The sequence below is a fragment of the Cyanistes caeruleus genome, unplaced genomic scaffold (assembly GCF_971803275.1).
Source record: "Cyanistes caeruleus unplaced genomic scaffold, bCyaCae1.hap1.1 HAP1_SCAFFOLD_99, whole genome shotgun sequence".
Taxonomy (NCBI): Eukaryota; Metazoa; Chordata; class Aves; order Passeriformes; family Paridae; genus Cyanistes; species Cyanistes caeruleus.
The window spans coordinates 156,877-179,292 of NW_028255901.1; the positions used below are offsets into that span (position 1 = coordinate 156,877).

Consider the following 22,416-nt stretch of genomic DNA (forward strand, 5'->3'; position numbering starts at 1 on the left):
GGACAGCCCTGGGCACCCCTGGCTGCTCTGCACAAGGGACAGGCAGAGAATGTACTCACAGAGTCTGTAGGCACTGGGGTGTTCCAGCTTGAGGAGATGCCCCCAGGAGCTGCAGCTGCATTGTCCTGCAGCCAGAGGCTTCCTGTGCCAAGGGCTGGCAGGGATTCTGCCCCAGGCACTTCTCAGCACCTTCCCAGCCCTGACTGATTGAAGCTCTCTGTGCCTCTGGGCTGTGCCCAGGGTGGCTGCAGGCAGTGCCCCAGCCCTGCTGGGCTGGCAGAAGAGCTGCTCAGCAAGAGAAATGTGCTTTTGAAGCTCTTCTTGGTTTCCAGGAGCTGCCTCTGTGCCAGGAGCGTGGCCCAGCTCAGCAGCACAGACACAGCAGCAGGACTTTAATGAGCCTCTTGGGGCTTTGTGCTGAGGCCCTGAACATCAGTCCCTGACAGGGAGGGGAAGAAACCTCTCAAGAACTCCAAGTTAGAATGGAACTCCAAAGTTTCTTTCACTTCTAATGGGTCCCACTGAGGGACATGACTGAGAAAGTGTCCCCAGGTCCCAGGCAGAGCAGAGAACTGGAGGCACTGATGACAGCTGGGGACAAAGAGAAGCCAAGGCTTGGTGCCCTGGGCCACAGCAGCCAATGCTGTGCCAGCAAGGGCTGTGAGGAGACACCTTGTCCTGAGGCCCTGGGGCCTCCTGGCACAGCCCCAGCAAGGCTGGCCACTGTCACCCCCTTGGCCTGCCCTCAGCATCCCCCCTAGCCCACATGCCAGTGGCCTCAGGGATCTGCTGGAAGGAGTCCCTGGGGAGCCTTGCTCAGGAATGGCCCTGGGGGCTCCTTCATGCTCCCAGGGACTGCAGCTTTTTCAAAGGACTTTGGCTTTTGCTTTGGAGTCTCTGAGAGCTTTGTGCAATCCTGGCCTCCAATTATCTGCTGTAATTAGTCCCTTGAGAGGCTTTGTCAGTAACAACACTCAGTGGGGCTCATTAATGCTTCAAGGTACTTCAGGTTCTTAAGGCACTTTCCTTTTTCCTTCCCACCCTGAGTCTCTGAGAAGTTTGTGCAATCCTGGCCCCAATTATCTGCTTTAACGAGTCCCTTGGGAGCTTTGCATTGACATTCAGTGGGGCTCATCAATACTTTGAGATACTCAGGGCTTTTTCAGCTACTTTGGATTTTCCTTCCCACACTGAGTCTCTGGGAGGTTTTTGTGCAATCCTGGCCTCCAGTTCTCTCCTCCAAGGAGTCCATGAGGAGCCTGTGTTGGGGATGGACCTCAGTGGCACCCATTAATGCTTGGAGACACTTTGGGTCTTTCCTTGACCTTGACTCTTGGAAAGGTTTGTGCAATCTCCTCTCAGGCCCTGACATTCAAGGGCTCAGCTCCAAATGCACCACGGGGCTCATTAGGATCAAGCAAATCCTAACAAACCATGGCTGTGCCTTGATTTCCCTCTGGTCTGCTGCAGTTCTTAGGAAAGTTTCCTACAATAGTTACGGAGAAATAGTTCAAAGAGCTTCTAGGAAATATGTATTCCTATTTTAAAGGGTGTCTTTTATTCCTGTTCTCTTTAGAGCAGAGGTGATTGCAGCACTCAGTGATGGATATTGATCCAGGGTCTCTCCTAAGGAGGTCTGGCCAGGTCAGAGAAGCTGTGCCTTGAGGGCTGACCCAGTGGGGACAGCCTTGCTCCACATTCCCCAGCCCCATCCTGTCTCTCCTCACTCTCCTGGGACCTGCTTTGCTCACAGAACTGGCTGCACTCAGGCAAAGAGGGGTTTTCCTTCTTTGATTTTAGCAATCTAAAACTGCTGAGTTTCCCCATGGCAAACAGACACCCTCCTCAAGTGTGTGCCAAGCCCAAGGTGCCACCAAGGAGGTTCCCCTTCCCCAAGGCAGAACCACGCAAGGAATGTTTCAGACACACAGGGAGTTCTACAATAAACACAGCCCCAGAGTTGGCTGAAGGCAGAATTAGAGCAGCTGCTGAAGGACAGACAAGCTCTGAACTCCTTGCAGCTGAAAGCACCAAGTGGGTTGTTGGGAGGTGTGTGAGTGAGGCAAGAGTGAGGGAAGGGAAATGCAGAGAGCCCTGGAAGTGTTTCTGTGCAGACAGGCTGCTCCAAGGGCAGCATTGGCCTTCTCTGGGGGAAACTGTGAGGGGTATTCGGTGCGGAGAGACCTCCCCAGTGACCTCACAGTACACCCTGTGATGTCACACAGCCACCTGTGATGTCACATCCCACTCGCTGATGGCACACAACCTGCTCTGGGATGTCAAACCACCATTCTGTGATGTCACAGCCCCCCTCAGATGACAGAAAACCACCTTGTGATGTTACATTTTCTCCAGTGATGTCACACAGCCACATTTGATGTCATAGTTCACTCTATGATGTCACAGTTGGCATTGTGATGTCATACAACCTGTCCTGAAATGTCACATGCTCTTCTATGATGTCACTGCCCACTTTAGGATTTCATATCACCACCATGTGGCTTCACAGTCTGCTCAGTGATGTCACAACCCTCTCTGTGATATTCTCTATCTAACCTCTGGTGTCATAGTCCTCTCTGTGATGTCACAACCCACTAAGTGATATCACCCAGCCCACACTGTGATGTCATGCAGCCACACTGCGGTGTCACACCCTGCTTTCTCATGTCACACAGTCCCCACTATGATGCCATAGCTGCTCAGTGACCTCACACAACAAACTCTGGGATGTCACAGCCCCAGCTGTGACCTCACACAACCCACTCGGAGCTGTCACACAGCCCCTTTCTGACATCACAGCTGCTCTGGGGCTCCAGGACACAGCCACAGAGGTGCTGCTGGGACACAGCCCCCTCTGGCACATCCCACAGCCCCTGCCAGTGCTGAGCCCCTGGCAGCTCTGTCTGGGCCTGCTCTCTGTGTCCCTGAGCTGCCCTGGCAGGGCCCCAGCCCTGCTGGGCTGTGCTCAGGAGCTGCTCCTGGCCAGAGCTGTCTCTCTGCAGCGCTGCCCTTGCCAGGAGCTGCCTCTGGGCCAGTAGCCCGGCCCAGCTCAGCAGCACAGACACAGCACCAGCACTTTCATCACCCTCTCGGGCCTTTGGGGCTCTTGGCATCACACTCAGTCCCTCAGAGTGTGCTCCAGAAACTCCTCAAGAGCTCCAAGTCAGATGGAAACACTGAAGTTTCTTGTAGTTGAAATGAGAGACACGAGTGAGAAAGCGTCCCCAGGTTCCAGGCAGAGCAGAAGACTGGAGGCCCTGATGGCAGCTGGGGACAAGCAAGGGAAAGGTGTCTGTGGTGCTGAGCAAAGCTGGATGTGTTTCAGGAATGGCAAGGGCCAAGGGCTGAGCCCCAGCCCCTGGCAAGGCAGATGCTGTCCCTCCCTCATTGCTCAGGGCTCTTCCCGGGCCACTGGCATGTGGGGATGTGCAATGCCAAGGGCAGCACCATGGGGCGGCCCCTGCCAGGCTGCTGAGCAGGGACAAGGAGGCAATGAGGCCCCAGGGCTGCCAGGGTCACTTGTTCCCTGCTGGCCTCAGGCCCAGGGCCAGCAGCCATGGCCAAAGGGCTGCACAAGTTGCCTCAGGCAGGGCTCTGCAGCTGCTGCCCATCCCTGTGCCCTCTCCAGCCCAGGCTGCCCTGTGGTGTCCATGCCCTGCGCCTCTGTCCCTGCAGGCTGTCGTCATCCCCCGGCTGCCCCATCTCGCTGGCCCCTTCCTTTGCTGACAGCTCTGCGTCCTGCCTGACTCTGCCTGGCCACACAAAGCCTTGGGCTGCTCCAGACTCCTTCTGGGGGATGTGTTGCACCACAGCCCTGTCCTGGGACACAAATTCCTTTCTCCTGGTGTCCACTCTGGGCCTCCCCAGCTGCACTTGGCATCAATTCTTTCTTTCTCTGGCTGTTTTCCACTATGTCAAAAAGATCCACAGTCTCTGAAACTGCTCCTTAAACACTCTCATGGCTCTCCTCCGCTGTCCTCAGTCTCCACCCCATGGAGAGCAGAGCTCCTTTGTCCCTATAGAGTGGTCATGTGCCTGAGGCCTCAAAACCCCACCTTGGGAGATCTCTGGGCATTCTCTAAGGGGTTTTCAAATGAAAACAGACTGCTTATAGTCGAAGAAAATCACAAGAGGACAAGGCTAACCTAACTCCTCTGTCCTGGCTGCTTTTGTCTGGGAGCAATTCTTAGATCTATGGAATTTGGGATGCCAAATTCTAAATGGTCCCAGGACAAGAAGGCTGGAGCTTTTCCATAGGAAGGAACAGAGCCTCACAGGGGCTGATGCGAGGTGACTACCAGAGGCCAAGGCCAGCCCGAGCTAGCTGGTTTTTTTTGGGAGATACCCTTGGATACAGGAAATGTTTAAGGGAGAGTACCAATTTTGGCAATGGGCACCAAAAAAGATGGATGGTATGCCATTGTTAATCCTGTGGGACAAATTGCATTATGGTTCAATTCCACCTGTTCAGTCTTTTACACTTAAACCAAGTCTGGGACCGGGATTGGAGTGGACAGCCACCCCAGTCTCCTCTCTTAGAAGGAATTTAAAAGTCTAGGCATCTTAGAGGGCTTTGAGGATTCCTGGTGGCTGTTGGGTGTCATTTCTCCACCTCATGACACAGCAGGAGTTTCTCCAACAAATAGATAAAGCTTTTGCCTGAAGCTCCCACTCTGCCCATGGCAGGAAGCCCTGGGAGTGTCTGTGACATCCCGGATCTTTGGCAGCCTGGGGACTCCTGGGATGTCACCGTGGAGGCCCCGGGAGTGCCTGTGACAGAGTGGTGCCTTAACAGCCGAAGGTCCCCTGGGATGTCACCATGGAATTGCTGTGACTGCGTCTGACCACACAGCTCTTCAGCATCCCCAGAAATCCCTTGGAGGTCTCTGTGGATCCCCTGTCTCTGCCTGTGACATCCCAGCTCTTGAACAGCCTGGAGAACCTTGGAATGTCCCCATGGAGCTCCTCTGAGGGCCTGTAACAAATCTGATCCTTGGTAGGCAACCATCCCTACCCCCATGTAGCGATGATCTGTTTCCATGGCAACTATCACCAGGTGCTCTTGCCATTTTCTATTTCCATGACAATCATCACAGCCCCTGTTGCTATGGGCAGTCCCTTGGCAGCTCCATGGAGACCCCATGCCATGGGTGGTTACCATGGACACCAGCTCAGGCCTGGAGCCAGAGCCCGTTGCCATGGCAACCATTTGCAGTCCCATCCCCAGGCTCATGGGATCCCAGAGCCACAGAATTGGCTGAGTTGGGAGGGAGCCATGGGGATCCTCCAGTCCAACTGCTGGCCCTGCACAGGACACCCCAACAATCCCAGCCTGGGCCTGGCAGCGCTGGCCAAACGCTGCTGGAGCTCAGCCAGCCCTGGAGCTGGGAGCCTTCCCTGGGGAGCCTGTTCAGTGCCCCAGCAGCCTCGCGGGAAAAACCTTTTCCTCACATCCAGCCTAAACCTGCCCGCCTCAGCTCCAGCCGCTCCCTCCACTCCTGGCCCTGGGCACCAGAGGGAAGAGGTTCCCGCAGCCCCCAGCCAGGGACCCGCTCCCAAGGCTGCTGCCATGGCAACCAGGCCTGGCACCAGCTGGGATGCTCGGTTTCCACGGGATGGGCTTCAGGAATGGCATTCCCCAATTTCCTGCTCCTGCTGAAACCGCGCTGCTGCTCGCTTCCCTCCCACCTCCCATGGAAAGCACAAAAGGCAAAGATCCCGGGCTGGGATAAGAACAATTTATTGAGAACAGCAACGAGATAAGGCAAAAACAGGAACAGAAACAATTTTGGTAACAGAAAGGATAAGACAAACCATTCACCTGGAAAACTAAAATACCACCAACTGACTCTTCCTGCCCACGTATTTCCTCCTGCCAAGAAAGGACACCCTTCTCTGGTGAGAGAGAGGGAGTCCTTTTCCTGCCCCTGGCAATGACCTGAGATGGGATTGAATATAATGGACCATGATCACAGTCTCACATTCTTTGATCCCACATCATGACATTGCCATGGGCAGGAAAAGGTACAGGTGTCTTCCCAGCATGGATCCCAGGGAACATGGATCACCAGGTCTCTTCCCAGAGTGGATTCTCCATGTGGATGAAGCTGGAGCAGTGCACAAAGCTCTTCCTGTATTTTGAGGCACTTTCAGGGCTTCCCTTACCGGTGCCTCCGTTGGTGTCTGCCAAGGTTAGACCTGTCTGAGAAGCTCTTCCCACACTGGGGACACTCGTAGGGCCTCTCCCCAGTGTGGATGCGCTGGTGCCTGATGAGGTGGGAGTTTTGCTTGAAGCCCTCCCCACAGTCAGGGCAGCGGAAGGGCCTCTCATCCGTGTGAATCCGCTGGTGCAGGACAAGATTGGAGCTGCTGTGAAACCTCATCCCACACTCAGAACACTCATAGGGCCTCTCCCCAGTGTGGATGCGCTGGTGGATGATGAGGTGGGAGCTCCTGCTGAAGCCCTTCCCACATTGCCCACACTTGTAGGCCCATTCCCCAGTGTGGATCATCTGGTGGCAGATCAGGGTTTTCCTCTGTCTGAAGCTCTTCCCACACTCCAAGCACTTGTAGCGCTTCTCCCCATCCTGAAGCCGCTCATGGACCACCAGCTCAGAGCCCCGGCTGGATCTCTGGCTGCCTTCCCGGCACAGGGTGGGTCTTTCCTCCTCAGAGCACCCTGGGATGGGTTTGGAGCCCCTCCTCCTGCGGGATCTCTGGGGATTTTCCTCCCTGTTGGATTCCTGTGCTGTGGAGCCACTCAAAACAGCTTCTTCCATGAGGTTCTGCCGTGGGGATTTGTCCTCCCTGGTCTCCATCCTCAGCTCCTTGTCTGGGGGAGGAAGGACAAGGAGAGGATGGGATTTGCCTCCGTGCCAGAGGGAAGGGGAAGGAGATCCCCCCAGTACGTCCCCGGCAGGACGGCGTCGGCAGCGGGGTTGTCCTGCAGCCGGGGGCCATGCTGGGCTGGGAGATGGAGCAGGAGAGAGGGGGAAAGGGGCACTGACTTCCTCCTCACCTGCCTGGGTGTCATTGGAGATCTTCATCTTCTTCACAGCCTGCTTCTCCATCTCGCCAAGGTTTGGGATTGGGAAATCCTGGTTTGGGAAAAAATACAAGGAATGAGCACAATGAGTTTGATGGTCCCTCTTACCAAGCCCATCTCTAGAAGTCACCTGGGCATTTGAGGTGTCTTGGTTTGAAAGGTGTTTGCTAAGGAAGGCAGAAATCACCACTGAAATGGATAAAAAATATAAGTATCCCATCCCCTCCGAATTATTATAATCTTGAAACCAAAGTGCTCTCAGGTAACAATATGGGAAAAGGAATATAAGTTCTTTACTAAAGAAAGGAAAATGAAAATGCAGCAGTAGAAAAAAAACCCAACAAAACGAACAAAAAGCAATGCACCAACAGAGTCAGGACCTTACACCCCATTTGTCAGGGTGTTGGTAGCAGTCTGATTAAATGGTGGCTGCAGTCCTCCTGGAGAAACAGATGTGGTTCTGATGAAGCAATGATCCCATAGAAGATTGTAACTTACCTCTGAAGTTCCCGTGCTGTAGATGGGTCTGGTCTCTCCTCTGGGAATCCAGTGGAGAAAGACTGCCTGTGGTGTTCTGATTCTCAGATTATATCCATGCAGGAATGCTTGGCTCCTCCCCCTGGCTGGAGCATCTCACAATGGGATGATGTCATTTTATCAGTCCTGCACTGAGACTCAATGGCCCATTAACAGAAGATATCCCCCTGGAGGAAGGATGGGTGGTGGAAGAGATAAAGAACACTGCACCACCTGGTTTTAACAGCTGGCCCATTAACAGAAGACATCCCCCCAGTTATGAGGGATGGGTGATGAAAGAGATAAAGAAAACTGCTCCTCTAGTTTTTAACAGATGGTGACAGAATACATGCTTTTGGTTGAATCTTGCATTGCAACCCAAGACATGGGGTCCATAAAAATTTTACACCACCAAAATCTGGCCCTGAAAATGCCTCCCAGGAGTTCTAGTTCCATCTCTGGTCTCTCCCTTTTGGTGTTCAGGCTTTCACCCCTGTCCCAGCTGCTGGGGGTTACACTTGTACTGTGGGTCCCCTGTCCACTCGGTCCCTGACCTCTTCTTGCTGCTGTGAGTGCCAGGAATTTGAAAACTTCCTCCCATTTTCATCTCCCCACTTAGGGATGCTGGAAGTTTTTGGGGTCCCAGGGTCCCTGCTCCCCTTATTCCCTTCTTGGGGTTGCAGGGGGACCAAGGAGACCCCCCTGCCCCTCTCTATGCAATTGAGGGTCCCACGAATCATGGTGCTCCTCCTCTCTGGGCTCCCCACTTTGGGGTCCTGGGGGACACAGGGCTCTGCTCCTCCAGGCTGCCTCTGCCAGCAGCTGCCACTGGGAACCCCAAATGTCCCCCTAAAGGACATTTTCTTCTCAGCCTTGGTGTTCTTCATTCTCCAACAATCACCCCCAAAAACCCAACCCAGGAAGCCCCCAGGATATCTGGGACGAGCTCCCCCTCCCTGGTAACCTGTGGGATAGGGGGGTGTTGATCCCATGGATGGGGGGCTGTGAATTCAGGGAGTGAATCCCAGCTTGACTGGGATATGCTGGACCTGAGATCATACTGGGATAACAAGCACCTAACTGGGATTACTAGGAGTGTCTGGGAATGGCTATGGACATGTTGAGGGCAGCTGGCATATACTGGGAGTGTCTGTGATCATACTGGGGATGACTGGGAACACACTGGGAACAATGGGAACCATGCTGGGGACAACTGGGAACAACTGGGAGTGACTGGGTCTACACTGGGGGCAACTGTGCATGACTGAGACCATGCAGGGAGCAGCTGGGATCATCTGGGAAGCGACTGAGACTATACTGGGGCCAACTGGGTGCAACTGGAATCACGCTGGGAGGAACAGGGAGCAACTGGAACCAACCTGAGGGTAACTGGCATCCTACTGGGATCACAGTGGGAGCAGCTGGGCCATGCTGGGCAAGACTGGGACCATACTGGCAGCAACTGGAACTGCACTCAGGATGACTGAGAGTGGCTGGGAGCAACTGGGATCAGCCTGGAAGCACCTGAGGAGTGACTAGGAGCAACTGGGATAGACTGGGAGAGACTGAAGCCACAGTGCAGGTAAATGGGAGCAACTGGAACCACACTGGATAATCCTGGAAGCAGCTGTGCCCATGCTGGGGTCATACTGGGATCCTGCTGGAACTAGCTGGGATCATACTGGAAGTGACCACAAAGGTGCTGGCTGGGACTGGAACCATGCTGGAGGTGACTGGGAACAACTGGGCCCATCCTGGGAATGACAGGGAGTCACTCTGGCCATGACTGAAATCAGACTGGGAGGATCTGGGTGTGACTGGAACCATACTGGGGGTGACTGGATGCAATAGCTCATACTGGGAGGGACTGAGATTGTAGTGGGAGTGACTGGGATCATCCTGGAAGTGTTTTTCTGTGGATCTTACGTGTTTCTGGTCTCCTTTTCTTCTCCTTCCTATCCTACGTACCTGGAACATTTTTGGATACCTTAATGTTACCCAAAATCGTAAGGATTAACACTTTTTAGGTTAAATGAGCTAAGTTTGCAAAGTTAAGGCTATGGTAAGAGTTTTATGTTCAGTTGGATGTTGTATTAAACCCTTTGCCAAAATTCCTTGATTGTCTATATTTTGCCAGTAGAATTTTGTGTCATTTTGACTTCTTAGCTCGGTTGTTAGTCCATGGTGCCAGCATCACCGAGGCTGTGGGTTCAGTCCCTGTGGGGCCATTCACTTAAGAGCTGGACTTGATGATCCTTGTGGGTCCCGTCCTACCAAGAATATTCTTTGCATCTGTCCATGTTGAGAAGGTCTGGTTGTTGTTTCTCCTGTGCACCAAACTCAAGCACAGGAACCTTTGGTTACCACCAGCATTGAAGTGTTCTGGGGTGTTACAGCCCTGCAGGCTCACAGTGGCCTCTTGTTTCCATAAGGCCCCAGAGTGTCCCACTGGTCCCTTGGTTCCATGGGCCCAAGAGTGCCACAACGATCCCCTTGGTTCCACAACTTCCCATGGTGTCACACTGGCCCCTTGGTTCCATAAGGATCTGGAGTGTCACACAGGTTTATGGCATTTGTCCTTGCTGCCCCTCACATCCCACTGCCCCACAAAGAGCCCCGAGCCACCCGTGAGGGACAGGCCGTGCTGGGCCAGGCCTGGGCTCAGGGCTTGGCCTTTCTGCTTCCTCCAACCCAGCCAGGGCTTGCTCAGCATTGCAGTTCCCTGCTCAGAGCCTTTGGCTCCCGGCAATCCTGGCCTCCAGGATCTGCTCTCACCAGTCCCTGGGGAGCCTTTGGCAGTCCCTGCCCTCAGCTGGGCTGATTGAAGCTCCAAGGGACTTGGAGTTTTGCTTCTGACTCCATGAGCAGCTTCTTCAGCCTGAAGGAGGGACATAGGAGGATCAGGGAAAGGAGAAAGAACCACAAGGTCAAGAACTCCCTGAATTCACAGGCCCCCACCTGTGGGATCATCACCTCCCATCCCAGAAGTGCCCGGGGAGGGGGAGCTCAGCCCAGATATTCTGGGCTGTCCCTGGATTGGGTTTTTTTGGGGGGATGTTTGAAGAATGAAGAACTCCAAAGCTGAGTGGAAATGGGGGAACTTTTTGGATTCCTGGCACTCCCAGGAGCCTGAAGAGGTCAGGGACCGAGTAGACAGGGGACCCACAGTACAAGCATAAACCCCAGCAGCTGGGACAGGGAGGAACCCCTGAACACCAAAGGAGGGAGACCAGAGATGGGGAACACCTGGGAGGCATTTTCAGGGCTAAGTCCTGGTGTTTGGGAGGTTTATATGGACCCCATGTCTTGGGTTGCAATGCAAGATTCAACCAAAAGCATGTATTCTGTCACCATCTGTTAAAACCTGGTACAGAAGTTTTCATTATCTCCTCCATGACCCATCCCTCATAACTGGGGGATATCTTCTGTTAATGGGCCAGCTGTTAAAACCAGGTGGGGCAGTGTTCTTTATCTCTTCCACCACCCATTCTTCCTCCAGGGGGATATCTTCTGTTAATGGGCCATTGAGTCTCACTGTAGGAATGATAAAATGACATTATCCCATTGTGAGATGCTCCACTCAGGGGGAGGAGCCAAGCATTCCTGCATGGATATAATCTGAGAATCAGAACACCACAGGCAGTCTTTCTCCACTGGATTCCCAGAGGAGAGACCAGACCCATCTACAGCGCCAGAACTTCTGAGGTAAGCTACAATCTTCTATGGGATCATTGCTTCAACAGAACCACATCTGTCACTCCTGGAGCACTGCAGCCACCATTTAATCAGACTGCTACCAGCACCCTGACCAACAGGGTGTAAGGTCCTGACTCTGTTGGTGCCTTGCTTTTTGTTGTGTTTTTTGTTTTGTTTTGTTTTTTGTACTGCTGCATTTTCATTTTCCTTTCTTTAGTAAAGAACTTATATTCCTTTTCCCATATTGTTACCTGAGAGCACTTTGGTTTCAAGATTATAATAATTCGGAGGGGATGGGATGCTTACATTTTTTATCAATTTCAGTGGTGATTTCTGCCTTCCTTAGCAAACTCCTTTCAAACTAAGTCACGTCAGAGGCCCAGGTGACTTCTAGAGATGGGCTTGGTAAGAGGGACCATCAAACTCAATGTGCTCATTCCTTGTTTTTTCTCAAACCAGGAGTTTTAATCCCAAACCTTGGCTGGATGGAGAAGCAGGCTGTGAGGAAGAGGAAGATGCCATGGGACACCCAGGCAGGTGAGGAAGAAGTCAGTGCCCCTTTCCCCCTCTCTCCTGCTCCATCTCCCAGCCCAGCATGGCCCCCGGCTGCAGGACAACCCCGCTGCCGACGCCGTCCTGCCGGGGACACACTGGAGGGATCTCCTTCCCCTTCCCTCTGGCACGGAGGCAAATCCCATCCTCTCCTTGTCCTTCCTCCCCCAGACAAGGAGCTGAGGATGGAGACCAGGGAGGACAAATCCCCACGGCAGAACCTTGTGGAAGAGGCTGTTTTGAGCAGCTCCACAGTGCAGGAATCCAACAGGGAGGAAAATCCCCAGAGGTCCGGCAGGAGGAGGGGCTCCAAACCCATCCCAGGGTGCTCTGAGGAGGAAAGACCCACCCTGTGCCGGGAAGGCGGCCGGAGATCCAGCCAGGGCTCTGAGCTGGTGGTCCATGAGCAGCTTCAGGATGGGGAGAAGCCCTACAAGTGCTTGGAGTGTGGGAAGAGCTTAGGCCAGAGCACCAAACTGATCTGCCACCAGATGATCCACACTGGGGAATGGGCCTACGAGTGTGGGGAATGTGGGAAGGGCTTCAGCTGCAGCTCCCACCTCATCATCCACCAGCGCATCCACACTGGGGAGAGGCCCTACACATGTGCACAGTGTGGGAAGAGCTTCACCCAGAGCTCTAACTTGACCAGACCAACCGAAGCACCAGTAAGGGAAGCCCTGCGATTGGTTCAAGTGCAGGAAGAGCTTTGTGCACTGCTCCAGCTTCATCTCACATTGTAAGACTGACATTGCAAAGAGACGTGGTGATCCATGTTCCCTGTTATCCATGCTGGGAAGACACCTGTACCTTTTCCTGCCCATGGCAATGTCATGATGTGGGATTAAAGAACATGAGAGTCTGGCCATGGTCCTGTCATTATATTCAATCCCATCTCAGGTCATTGCCAGGGGCAGGAAAAGGACTCCCTCTCTCTCACCAGAGTAGAAGGGTATCCTTTCTTGGCAGGAGGAAATGCACGTTCAGGAAGAAACAGTCAGTGGTGGTTTAGTTTTCCCTGTGAATGGTTTGTCTTATCCTTTCTGTTACAAAATGTATTTCTGTGTCTGTTTGTTCCTTATCCTGTTGTTGTTCTCAATAAATTGTTCTTATCCCAGCATGGGATCTTTGCCTTTTGTGCTTTCCATGGGAGGTGGGAGGGAAGCGAGCAGCAGCACGGTTTCAGCAGCAGCAGGAAATTGGGGAATGCCATTCCTGAAGCCCAGCCCATGGAAACCGAGCATCCCAGCTGGTGCCAGGCCTGGTTGCCATGGCAGCAGCCTTGGGAGCGGGTCCCTGGCTGGGGGCTGCGGGAACCTCTTCCCTCTGGTGCCCAGGGACAGGAGTGGAGGGAGCGGCTGGAGCTGAGGCGGGCAGGTTTAGGCTGGATGTGAGGAAAAGGTTTTTCCCGCGAGGCTGCTGGGGCACTGAACAGGCTCCCCAGGGAAGGCTCCCAGCTCCAGGGCTGGCTGAGCTCCAGCAGCGTTTGGCCAGCGCTGCCAGGCCCAGGCTGGGATTGTTGGGGTGTCCTGTGCAGGGCCAGCAGTTGGACTGGAGGATCCCCATGGCTCCCTCCCAACTCAGCCAATTCTGTGGCTCTGGGATCCCATGAGCCTGGGGATGGGACTGCAAATGGTTGCCATGGCAACGGGCTCAGGCTCCAGGCCTGAGCTGGTGTCCATGGCAACCACCCCTGGCATGGGGTCTCCATGGAGCTGCCAAGGGACTGATCATAGCAACAGGGGCTGTGATGGTTGTCATGGAAACAGACCATAACAATGGGTCAGATGTTGCCATGGGAACAGACCAGGGCAGGGAGACAGCTCTGGCCAGGAGCAGCTCCTGAGCACAGCCCAGCAGGGCTGGGGCCCTGCCAGGGCAGCTCAGGGACACAGAGAGCAGGCCCAGACAGAGCTGCCAGGGGCTCAGCACTGGCAGGGGCTGTGGGATGTGCCAGAGGGGGCTGTGTCCCAGCAGCACCTCTGTGGCTGTGTCCTGGAGCCCCAGAGCAGCTGTGATGTCAGAAAGGGGCTGTGTGACAGCTCCGAGTGGGTTGTGTGAGGTCACAGATGGGGCTGTGACATCACAGAGTTTGTTGTGTGAGGTCACTGAGCAGCTACAGCATCATAGAGAGGACTGTGTGACATCAGAAAGCAGGGTGTGACACCGCAGTGTGGCTGTATGACATCACAGTGTGGGCTGGGTGATATCACTTAGTGGGTTGTGATGTCACAGAGAGGACTGTGACACCAGAGGTTAGATGTACAACATCACAGAGAGGGTTGTGACATCACTGAGCAGACTGTGACACCACATGGTTGTGGTATGAAATTCAAGAGTGGGCAGTGACATCATAGAAGAGCCATGTGACATTTCAGGACCGGATGTATGACATCACAGTGCCAACTGTGACATCATAGAGTGAACTATGACATCAAATGTTGCTGTGTGACATCACTGGAGAAAATGTAACATCACAAGGTGGGTTTGTGTCATCTGAGGGGGGCTGTGACATCACAGAATGGTGGTTTGACATCCCAGAGCAGGTTGTGTGGCATCAGCGAGTGGGATGTGACATCACAGGTGGCTGTGTGACATCACAGGGTGTACTGTGAGGTCACTGGGGAGGGCACTCCGCACCAAATACCCCTCACAGTTTCCCCCAGAGTAGTCCAACGCTGCCCTTGCAGCAGCCTGTCTGCACAGAAACACTTCCAGGGCTCTCTGCATTTCCCTTCCCTCACTCTTGCCTCACTCACTCACCTCCCAACAACCCACTTGGTGCTTTCAGCTGCAAGGAGTTCAAAGCTTGTCTGTCCTTCAGCAGCTGCTCTAATTCTGCCTTCAGCCAACTCTGGGGTTGTGTTTATTGTAGAACTCCCTGTGTGTCTGAAACATTCCTTGTGTGGTTCTGCCTTGGGGAAGGGGAACCTCTTTGGTGGCACCTTGGGCTTGGCACACACTTGAGGAGGGTGTCTGTTTTCCATGGGGAAACTCAGCAGTTTTAGATTGCGAAAATCAAAGAAGGAAAACCCCTCTTTGCCTGAGTGCAGCCAGTTCTGTGAGCAAAGCAGGTCCCAGGAGAGTGAGGAGAGACAGGGTGGGGCTGGGGAATGTGGAGCAAGGTTGTCCCCACTGGGTCAGACCTCAAGGCACAGCTTCTCTGACCTGGCCAGACCTCCTTAGGAGAGACCCTGGATCAATATCCATCACTGAATGCTGCAATCACCTCTGCTCTAAAGAGAACAGGAATAAAAGACACCCTTTAAAATAGGAACAGATATATCTTAGAAGATCTTTGAACTATTTCTCCATAAGTATTGTAGGAAACTTTCCTAAGAACTGCAGCAGACCAGAGGGAAATCAAGGCACAGCCATGGTTTGTTAGGATTTCCTTGATCCTAATGAGCCCCGTGGTGCATTTGGAGCTGAGCCCTTGAACCTCAGGGCCTGAGAGGAGATTGCACAAACCTTTCCAGGAGCCCAAGTCAGAGGAAAAACCCAAAGTGTCTCCAAGCATTAATGGGTGCCACTGAGGTCCATCCCCAACACAGGCTCCTCATGGACTCCTTGGAGGAGAGAACTGGAGGCCAGGATTGCACAAAAACCTCCCAGAGACTCAGTGTGGGAAGGAAAATCCAAAGTAGCTGGAAAAGCCCTGAGTGTCTCAAAGTATTGATGAGCCCCACTGAGTGTCAATGCAAAGCTCCCAAGGGACTCGTTAAAGCAGATAATTGGGGCCAGGATTGCACAAACTTCTCTTAGAGTCTGTATCAAAAGGAGATAGCAAGTATCTAAAAATAATTGAAGTACCTTGAAGAACTAATGAGCCCCACTGAGTGTTGTTACTGACAAAGGCTCTCAAGGGACTAATTACAGCAGATAATTGGAGGCCAGGATTGCACAAAGCTCTCAGAGACTCCAAAGCAAAAGCCAAAGTCCTTTGAAAAAGCTGCAGTCCCTGGGAGCATGAAGGAGCCCCCAGGGCCATTCCTGAGCAAGGCTCCCCAGGGACTCCTTCCAGCAGATCCCTGAGGCCACTGGCATGTGGGCTAGGGGGGAGGCTGAGGGCAGGCCAAGGGGGTGACAGTGGCCAGCCTTGCTGGGGCTGTGCCAGGAGGCCCCAGGGCCTCAGGACAAGGTGTCTCCTCACAGCCCTTGCTGGCACAGCATTGGCTGCTGTGGCCCAGGGCACCAAGCCTTGGCTTCTCTTTGCCCCCAGCTGTCATCAGTGCCTCCAGTTCTCTGCTCTGCCTGGGGCCTGGGGACACTTTCTCAGTCACATCCCTCAGTGGGACCCATTAAAAGTGAAAGAAACTTTGGAGTTGGATTCTGACTTGGAGTTCTTGAGAGCTTTCTTCCCCTCCCTGTCAGGGACTGATGTTCAGGGCCTCAGCACAAAGCCCCAAGAGGCTCATTAAAGTCCTGCTGCTGTGTCTGTGCTGCTGAGCTGGGCCGGGCTCCTGGCACAGAGGCAGCTCCTGGAAACCAAGAAGAGCTTCAAAAGCACATTTCTCTTGCTGAGCAGCTCTTCTGCCAGCCCAGCAGGGCTGGGGCACTGCCTGCAGCCACCCTGGGCACAGCCCAGAGGCACAGAGAGCTTCAATCAGTCAGGGCTGGGAAGGTGCTGAGAAGTGCCTGGGGCAGAATCCCTGCCAGCCCTTGGCACAGGAAGCCTCTGGCTGCAGGACAATGCAGCTGCAGCTCCTGGAGGCATCTCCTAAAGCTGGAACACCCCAGTGCCTACAGACTCTGTGAGTACATTCTCTGCCTGTCCCTTGTGCAGAGCAGCCAGGGGTGCCCAGGGCTGTCCTGCAGAGCAGGGTCCTGCAGCCCAGGGCGCTGTGCTGGGGCAGGGACTCTGCTGCCTGCCAGGGACAGCTCTCAGCCGGCCCGGGGAGCTGCTCCCAGCGCTGGGGAGAAGCTGTGGGGGGAAGGAGCCACCCTGAGCAGGGCAGGGGCTGCTGCTGAGAGGGGCTGTGTGGGGCAGGGCTGCTCCCAGCTCCAGACCTGCCTGGGCACAGCTCTGGAGGACACTTCCCAAAAGAAGGTGAGACTGGAATTGCTGTAAAGATCAGGAGCTTTCCTGAGACTGTTTTCTATTTCTTGCTTTAAGCAGGGTGGGAAAGTTGAGATGATAGCAAAAAGATTTTTGCTTTTTATGCATTTTTAATATATTTTTAGATCTGTAAACTATTATTATGTAATTATTAAATTTTAATTCTTAATTAACTCTATTAAACTATTATTATATACTATACTATACTATACTATACTATACTATTATATTATATTACATTTATATTATAATTAAGGACAACTATTATCCTTAATTAACTCTAATATATTTCCTAACCTTTCTCTTAGATTTTAGAAAAATAATCTGATCTTCTAAATAGATTTCTGCAATACTGTATTGTCTTATCACCAAGGAGAGGAGCTACAAGAAGAGCATTTTGTTTTCTAACCAGAATGTGAGCAGTCATAACAAAAAGTGGGGCAAAGAAACCCTTGGACCTACTCCAATGGGTTGACTCAGGGGTGTGTAACTGGGGCAGCTGAATCTCCTATTGAATGTTTCTGTTAAATATCCTAATTAATCAACCTTAATAAATTGCTGAAATAAGGGGCCAGGTGCACCCCATCCCCACTGGGACACCCAGAAGCTTCTAATAAAAGTCTGTTTCTTACTTTACTGTTCTAACACTGTTGCAAGGAGTTTTTTTCTCTTTTTATTTTAGATAACAGGGGGATGAGAGAAGCAGAAGAGGAATTGTAATCCCAGAATCACAGAACATTCTGAGTCGAAGGGGACACACCAGGAACAGCAAAGTAATGTTGGAACATTTACAGAGATGCCAGAATTGTAAGTTTGGGTGCTCAGTCTCTCTGCTGGGAGCCTCCTAAACAGCCTAAATGCACTGCTCTGATATTGTCATTGGTATCTGGGGCTCTCAGGGAGGCTCTGGCATCTGCAGCAGCTGAGTCAGGCCCTGCCCTTGGGATTGCTGCCAGGCAGGTGTGTCCATGGGAATGGGGTGTCCCAGCTTCCCTGTGACCTGTGGGGCTGTGGGCAAAGCAGTCCATGGGAAAGGGGAATGAGCTGAGCCCCTCCCTGAGATCCCATCATGGGCACACCTGGGGATCTCCTTGCTGTGTCCTTCCAAGCTCTGAGCTGCCCTCCTGGCTGCAAATCTGTGCCAGAGCCTCTCAGAGTTCCCTGAATGTCCCACAGGGAAGGGCAGAGATGCCACAGCTGAGGAAATGCTGTTGGCTCTGCCAAGGGAGCCGTGAGTGTCCTTGGCAGAGGGGGGTGCTGAGACCTTGCCCAGAGACCTTTAGAGAGGGTGAGACATTCAGGGATCCCTCTGCTCTGGGCAGGGTCTGGTTTATGCCAGGGTGACACAGGAGTGTGACTGTGCTCTGATTCCAGCCAAAGGTGCAAACCCAGGGCAGTTGGGAACAAGCCCATCCAGCCCCTCACCTTCCCTAAGCCACAGGGAATCCTTTGCCTCTCTTGTCTCAGTGGGAAATTCTGAGTGCAGCAGAAATGCTGGGGATTTCTGACCTCAGAGAAGCAGGAACGATTTGTGGGTAGGAAAATAATTCCTAAAACCAACTCCTGCTATACTTTAGAAGTGTGTGCAGATGACAACAAGCCTTCCTGCATTAGAAGTGATGCCCTTGACAAATCCTGAATTTCCAGCCTTTTCCCTCTCCTGCATGGCCACAAACCCAGGGCAGCAGGGCAGGGATGGCTCCTGGAGAGCCCCCAGGCACAGGCCTGGCTGCTCCTGGCACACTCAGACAGCACAGCTGGAGCTCAGTCAGGGACCTGGGTGAAGTTTTCACAGAGCAGGAACAAGGGTGGGTGAGTCCCAGCCTCTCCTGATTTGTCACTGCTCTTTTTCTTCATGAACAGGTCCCCGTGTTCAACCACAGTAAATGTCCAACAGCAGCTCCATCAGCCACTTCCTCCTGCTGGCATTGGCAGACACGCGGCAGCTGCAGCTCCTGCACTTCTGCCTCTTCCTGGGCATCTCCCTGGCTGCCCTCCTGGGCAACGGCCTCATCATCAGCGCCGTAGCCTGCAGCCACCACCTGCACAGCCCCATGTTCTTCTTCCTGCTCAACCTGGCCCTCACTGACCTGGGCTCCATCTGCACCACTGTGCCCAAAGCCATGCACAATTCCCTCTGGGACACCAGACACATCTCCTACACAGGATGTGCTGCACAGCTCTTTTTCTTTCTCTTCTTCCTTGGAGCAGACTTTTCCCTGCTGACCATCATGTGCTACGACCGCTACGTGTCCATCTGCAAACCCCTGCACTACGGGACCCTCCTGGGCAGCAGAGCTTGTGCCCACATGGCAGCAGCTGCCTGGGCCAGTGCCTTTCTCTATTCACTGCTGCACACAGCCAATACATTTTCCCTGCCCCTGTGCCATGGCAATGCCCTGGGCCAGTTCTTCTGTGAAATCCCACAGATCCTCAAGCTCTCCTGCTCCAATTCCTACACTAGAGAATTTGGGCTCATTGCAGTCAGTGCCTGTCTGCTGCTTGGCTGTTCTGTGTTCATGATTTTCTCCTATGTGCAGATCTTCAGGGCTGTGCTGAGGATCCCCTCTGAGCAGGGACGGCACAAAGCCTTTTCCACCTGCCTCCCGCACCTGGCTGTGCTCTCCCTGGTTATCAGCACTGCCGTATTTGCCTACCTGAAGCCCTCCTCGATCTCCTCCCCATCCCTGGATCTGGCGGTGTCAGTTCTGTACTCGGTGGTGCCTCCAGCCCTGAACCCCCTCATCTACAGCCTGAGGAACCAGGAGCTCAAGGCTGCAGTGTGGACACTGATGACTGGACAATTTAAAAAACATTAAACTGCTGGCCAATTTCTGCAAATCACTTGTAATAAAAGTCATCTTTGATAATTCTTAGTGGTTTCATTTTGGAGGTTCTTCTTCTTTGTTTTACTTTTTAAATCTTGTCCTCCAAAAAATGTCATTTTTTGTGCCATTTCTCATTTTGTTTCTCTCCACCTTCCCTGTGGACCCAGACTCTGTCAATGAGGGGCTGCACTCTTGCTGGCTTTAAAGGAACTAAAGGATGTCCCAGCAAAGTTTTCTCCAGAGATGCCCCTTTTGTTCCCTTCTCTGGAGCTGCAGCAGCAGTGTCTGTGTGCAGAGCTGGGGCAGATCAGTGCTGGCACAGCAGCTGTGCCCAGGAGCAGCAGCACTTGGTGTTGCCAGTGCTGCTCCCGTGCCACTGCCCCGCTGCCCTCCTGGCCCTGGTGTTGCTGCAGGGCCTGAGTGCTCTCGGGGCCGGGCACAGCCCTGGGGGTGGCAGTGCCGGGGCTGCAGCAGGGACAGGCCATGGGCACTGCTGGGGCAGCGCTGACGCCTCAGGGCAGGGCCTGGGGGCTCCAGGCTCCTTGCCCAGGCTCTCTCAAGAACACGGCCAGGCCAAAGCTCAGCACAGAAAACCCCCGTGAGCAGCCCCAGGCTGGCCGTGGGCAGGCTGGGGGCAAACAGCATGGCTGGGGCTCTGCAAGGTCCCTGGGGGAGATGGGAAGGAGCAGCAGAGCAGGGGCTGATCCATCCCCACTGCGCTGGACACCCCAGGGCAGCGTCCCAGAGCGTCCTCATGGAGCTGCCAACAACATCCCCCCTGTGCAGCCCTGGCCTCTCCCCCAGCTCAGAGAGGTGCTGCATCCTTGCAGGCACATGTCATGAATAAAATCTCTCAAGAAATCCACCCCGGATAAAATACTGTGTTTAGTTAGGTACAGTTAATGTTCTTATCCCATTTGTAAACCTTGTACCCCTTGTTTACTCCGATGGTTATTAGTAATGTTAATTACTTACCAGTTTCTGAAGTGTTTTAAAGGTTCTTATGAGACATTCCTGTACCCTTTCCCCTTACTTCCCTGCTACCTTGTAACAGAGCTGCTCCCATGGGGGCTAAATCCAACTAACAAAAGCAACCCATTAGAAAGGTATGCCACAGAACCAGGCAACTCCCATGGATGCTGTGCTACACTAGAACAAAGAAACTCCTGGCCAATTTCTTTCAATTACCATGTGCTGCATGGGCCGTGGCCGAGGGGGCCTGGACCCACCCGGAGCTCCTCCCGGAGCCCAGCGGACTCCAGCTCAGCGGGGGCCGGCAGCGGGGCACGGCTTAGGCTCGGCAAGGTGTGAGCAGCCGTGGTCCGGCCCAGCCTCAACCGGGGTCCCGCAGCCTCCCGTCCCCACCCGGTCACTGCTGGGGCCAGCCCGGCCCCGCCAGGCCGAGCCTGTGCGATTCAGCCCTTCTGGGACACAGGGCCAGAAAGACTTCAGCCCTGAAGCAGCAGGCTTTGAGTTCAAGCCTTGGGAAGCACTTGCCAAAGGCTTGATGGCAATTCATACGTTCATCAAGTCACCCCACTGAAACTTATGTTTCTAGAATCTTCCCTTATCTCTCCCCCGACTGGTTGCCATTCGTCGCAGTATTTTTCATCTTTCTAACCCCAGTCTGTGTCTGCACCCATGCCCTCTGACTGCGCCCTCACACCTCCCCTAGATATTGTTGTGTCTGCCCCTAGGCCTGGTCTCTGCACTTTGCTCCTGTGCTGCGCAGGCTTTATGGGCCTCATCCCTACTTGATTTTCCTATTAAAGTTGGTTTTGGGGACTCCAGCGAACCCGCTCCTTTAATTTCCTCCTCGGTTGCCCGGGTGTCAGGGGACCCTGAAGCTTTAAGGATTGTTGCGGCCACTGTCAGCACGACTGCAAGGGCCGCAGTGCAGCGGGGCCCGGCCCGACCGGCAGCCGGGTACCTCCTCAAAGGTGGAAGCAAGAGAGAGATTTCCCGGGCTTGCCTGTCTGCAAAATGTCAACCTCACCGAGGTGGATGCAGCTTTTTAAATGCTTTAATAGGTAGTCAGTTCCCACAGCTAGCCAGCTCTTGGATTTTGCTTGGCACAGGGGCAGCTCTCGCTTAGCAGCTCCTCTCAGTAAAATCATTTCCATGGGGGACTTCTTCCCTGCTCACTAAATAGCAATTCATGCAAAAGCAGCACAAACTGTTCTTCCTGTCCTCCTATCTTTGCCAGAGAGTGCCTTTCAAAGGGATAATAATTGGGAGCGAGGGTGTTTACATTTTCCATTGCAAAGGAGCCTCCTGCCTCCCTTAGCAGGCCCCTGTCTTTCAAACGAAGACACACACGGTCTCCTTTTGCACCTTCACTTGGCCCCAGCCACTCCTGATCATTTGAAGGAGCGGCTCAGAAGAAGGGGCTGCAATCCCCCAAGGCCTGGGCTGCTCCAGGCCGCTCCTGGTGCCTTGGGCTGTTGAAGGGGTGCCGGGGTAGCCTTTGTGACACAGGCACGGGGTGCCAGGGTGGCCTTTGTGACACAGGCACGGGGTGCCGGGGTGACCTTTGTGACACAGGCACGGGGTGCCAGGGTGGCCTTTGTGACACAGGCATGGGGTGCTGGGGTGGCCTTTGTGACACAGGCACGGGGTGCCGGGGTGGCCTTTGTGACATAGGCACGGGGTGCCGGGGTGCCCTTTTCTCAGATTGGGAAGAATCTCCTGAGCAGCGGCTGTCCCCAGGAGAAGCCCAG

The 22,416-nt window shown here is 53.7% G+C and overlaps 2 protein-coding genes across 3 annotated transcripts in view; both read left to right on the plus strand.

Annotated features, from left to right (window-relative positions):
- The window catches only part of LOC147646405 (olfactory receptor 14I1-like), a 142,156-nt gene extending 122,421 nt beyond the window's left edge, over positions 1-19,735 (plus strand). Inside the window, exon 2 of the mRNA XM_086873490.1 lies at positions 18,732-19,735. Coding sequence (XP_086729616.1) covers positions 18,755-19,687 — 933 coding nt within the window. The 5' untranslated portion in view covers positions 18,732-18,754 and the 3' untranslated portion in view covers positions 19,688-19,735. The remainder of the gene's footprint in view (positions 1-18,731) is intronic.
- LOC147646404 (olfactory receptor 14I1-like) overlaps positions 1-22,416 on the plus strand; it is a 186,438-nt gene that overhangs the window by 122,426 nt on the left and 41,596 nt on the right. The window contains exon 1 of one of the 2 annotated variants that reach the window (XM_086873492.1): positions 16,219-16,433. The exons of the other annotated variant lie outside the window; for it this stretch is intronic. The gene's annotated coding sequence lies outside the window, so the exon portion shown is untranslated. Of the gene's footprint in view, positions 1-16,218; positions 16,434-22,416 lie in introns of those variants that run through there. 2 annotated transcript variants of the gene reach the window in all.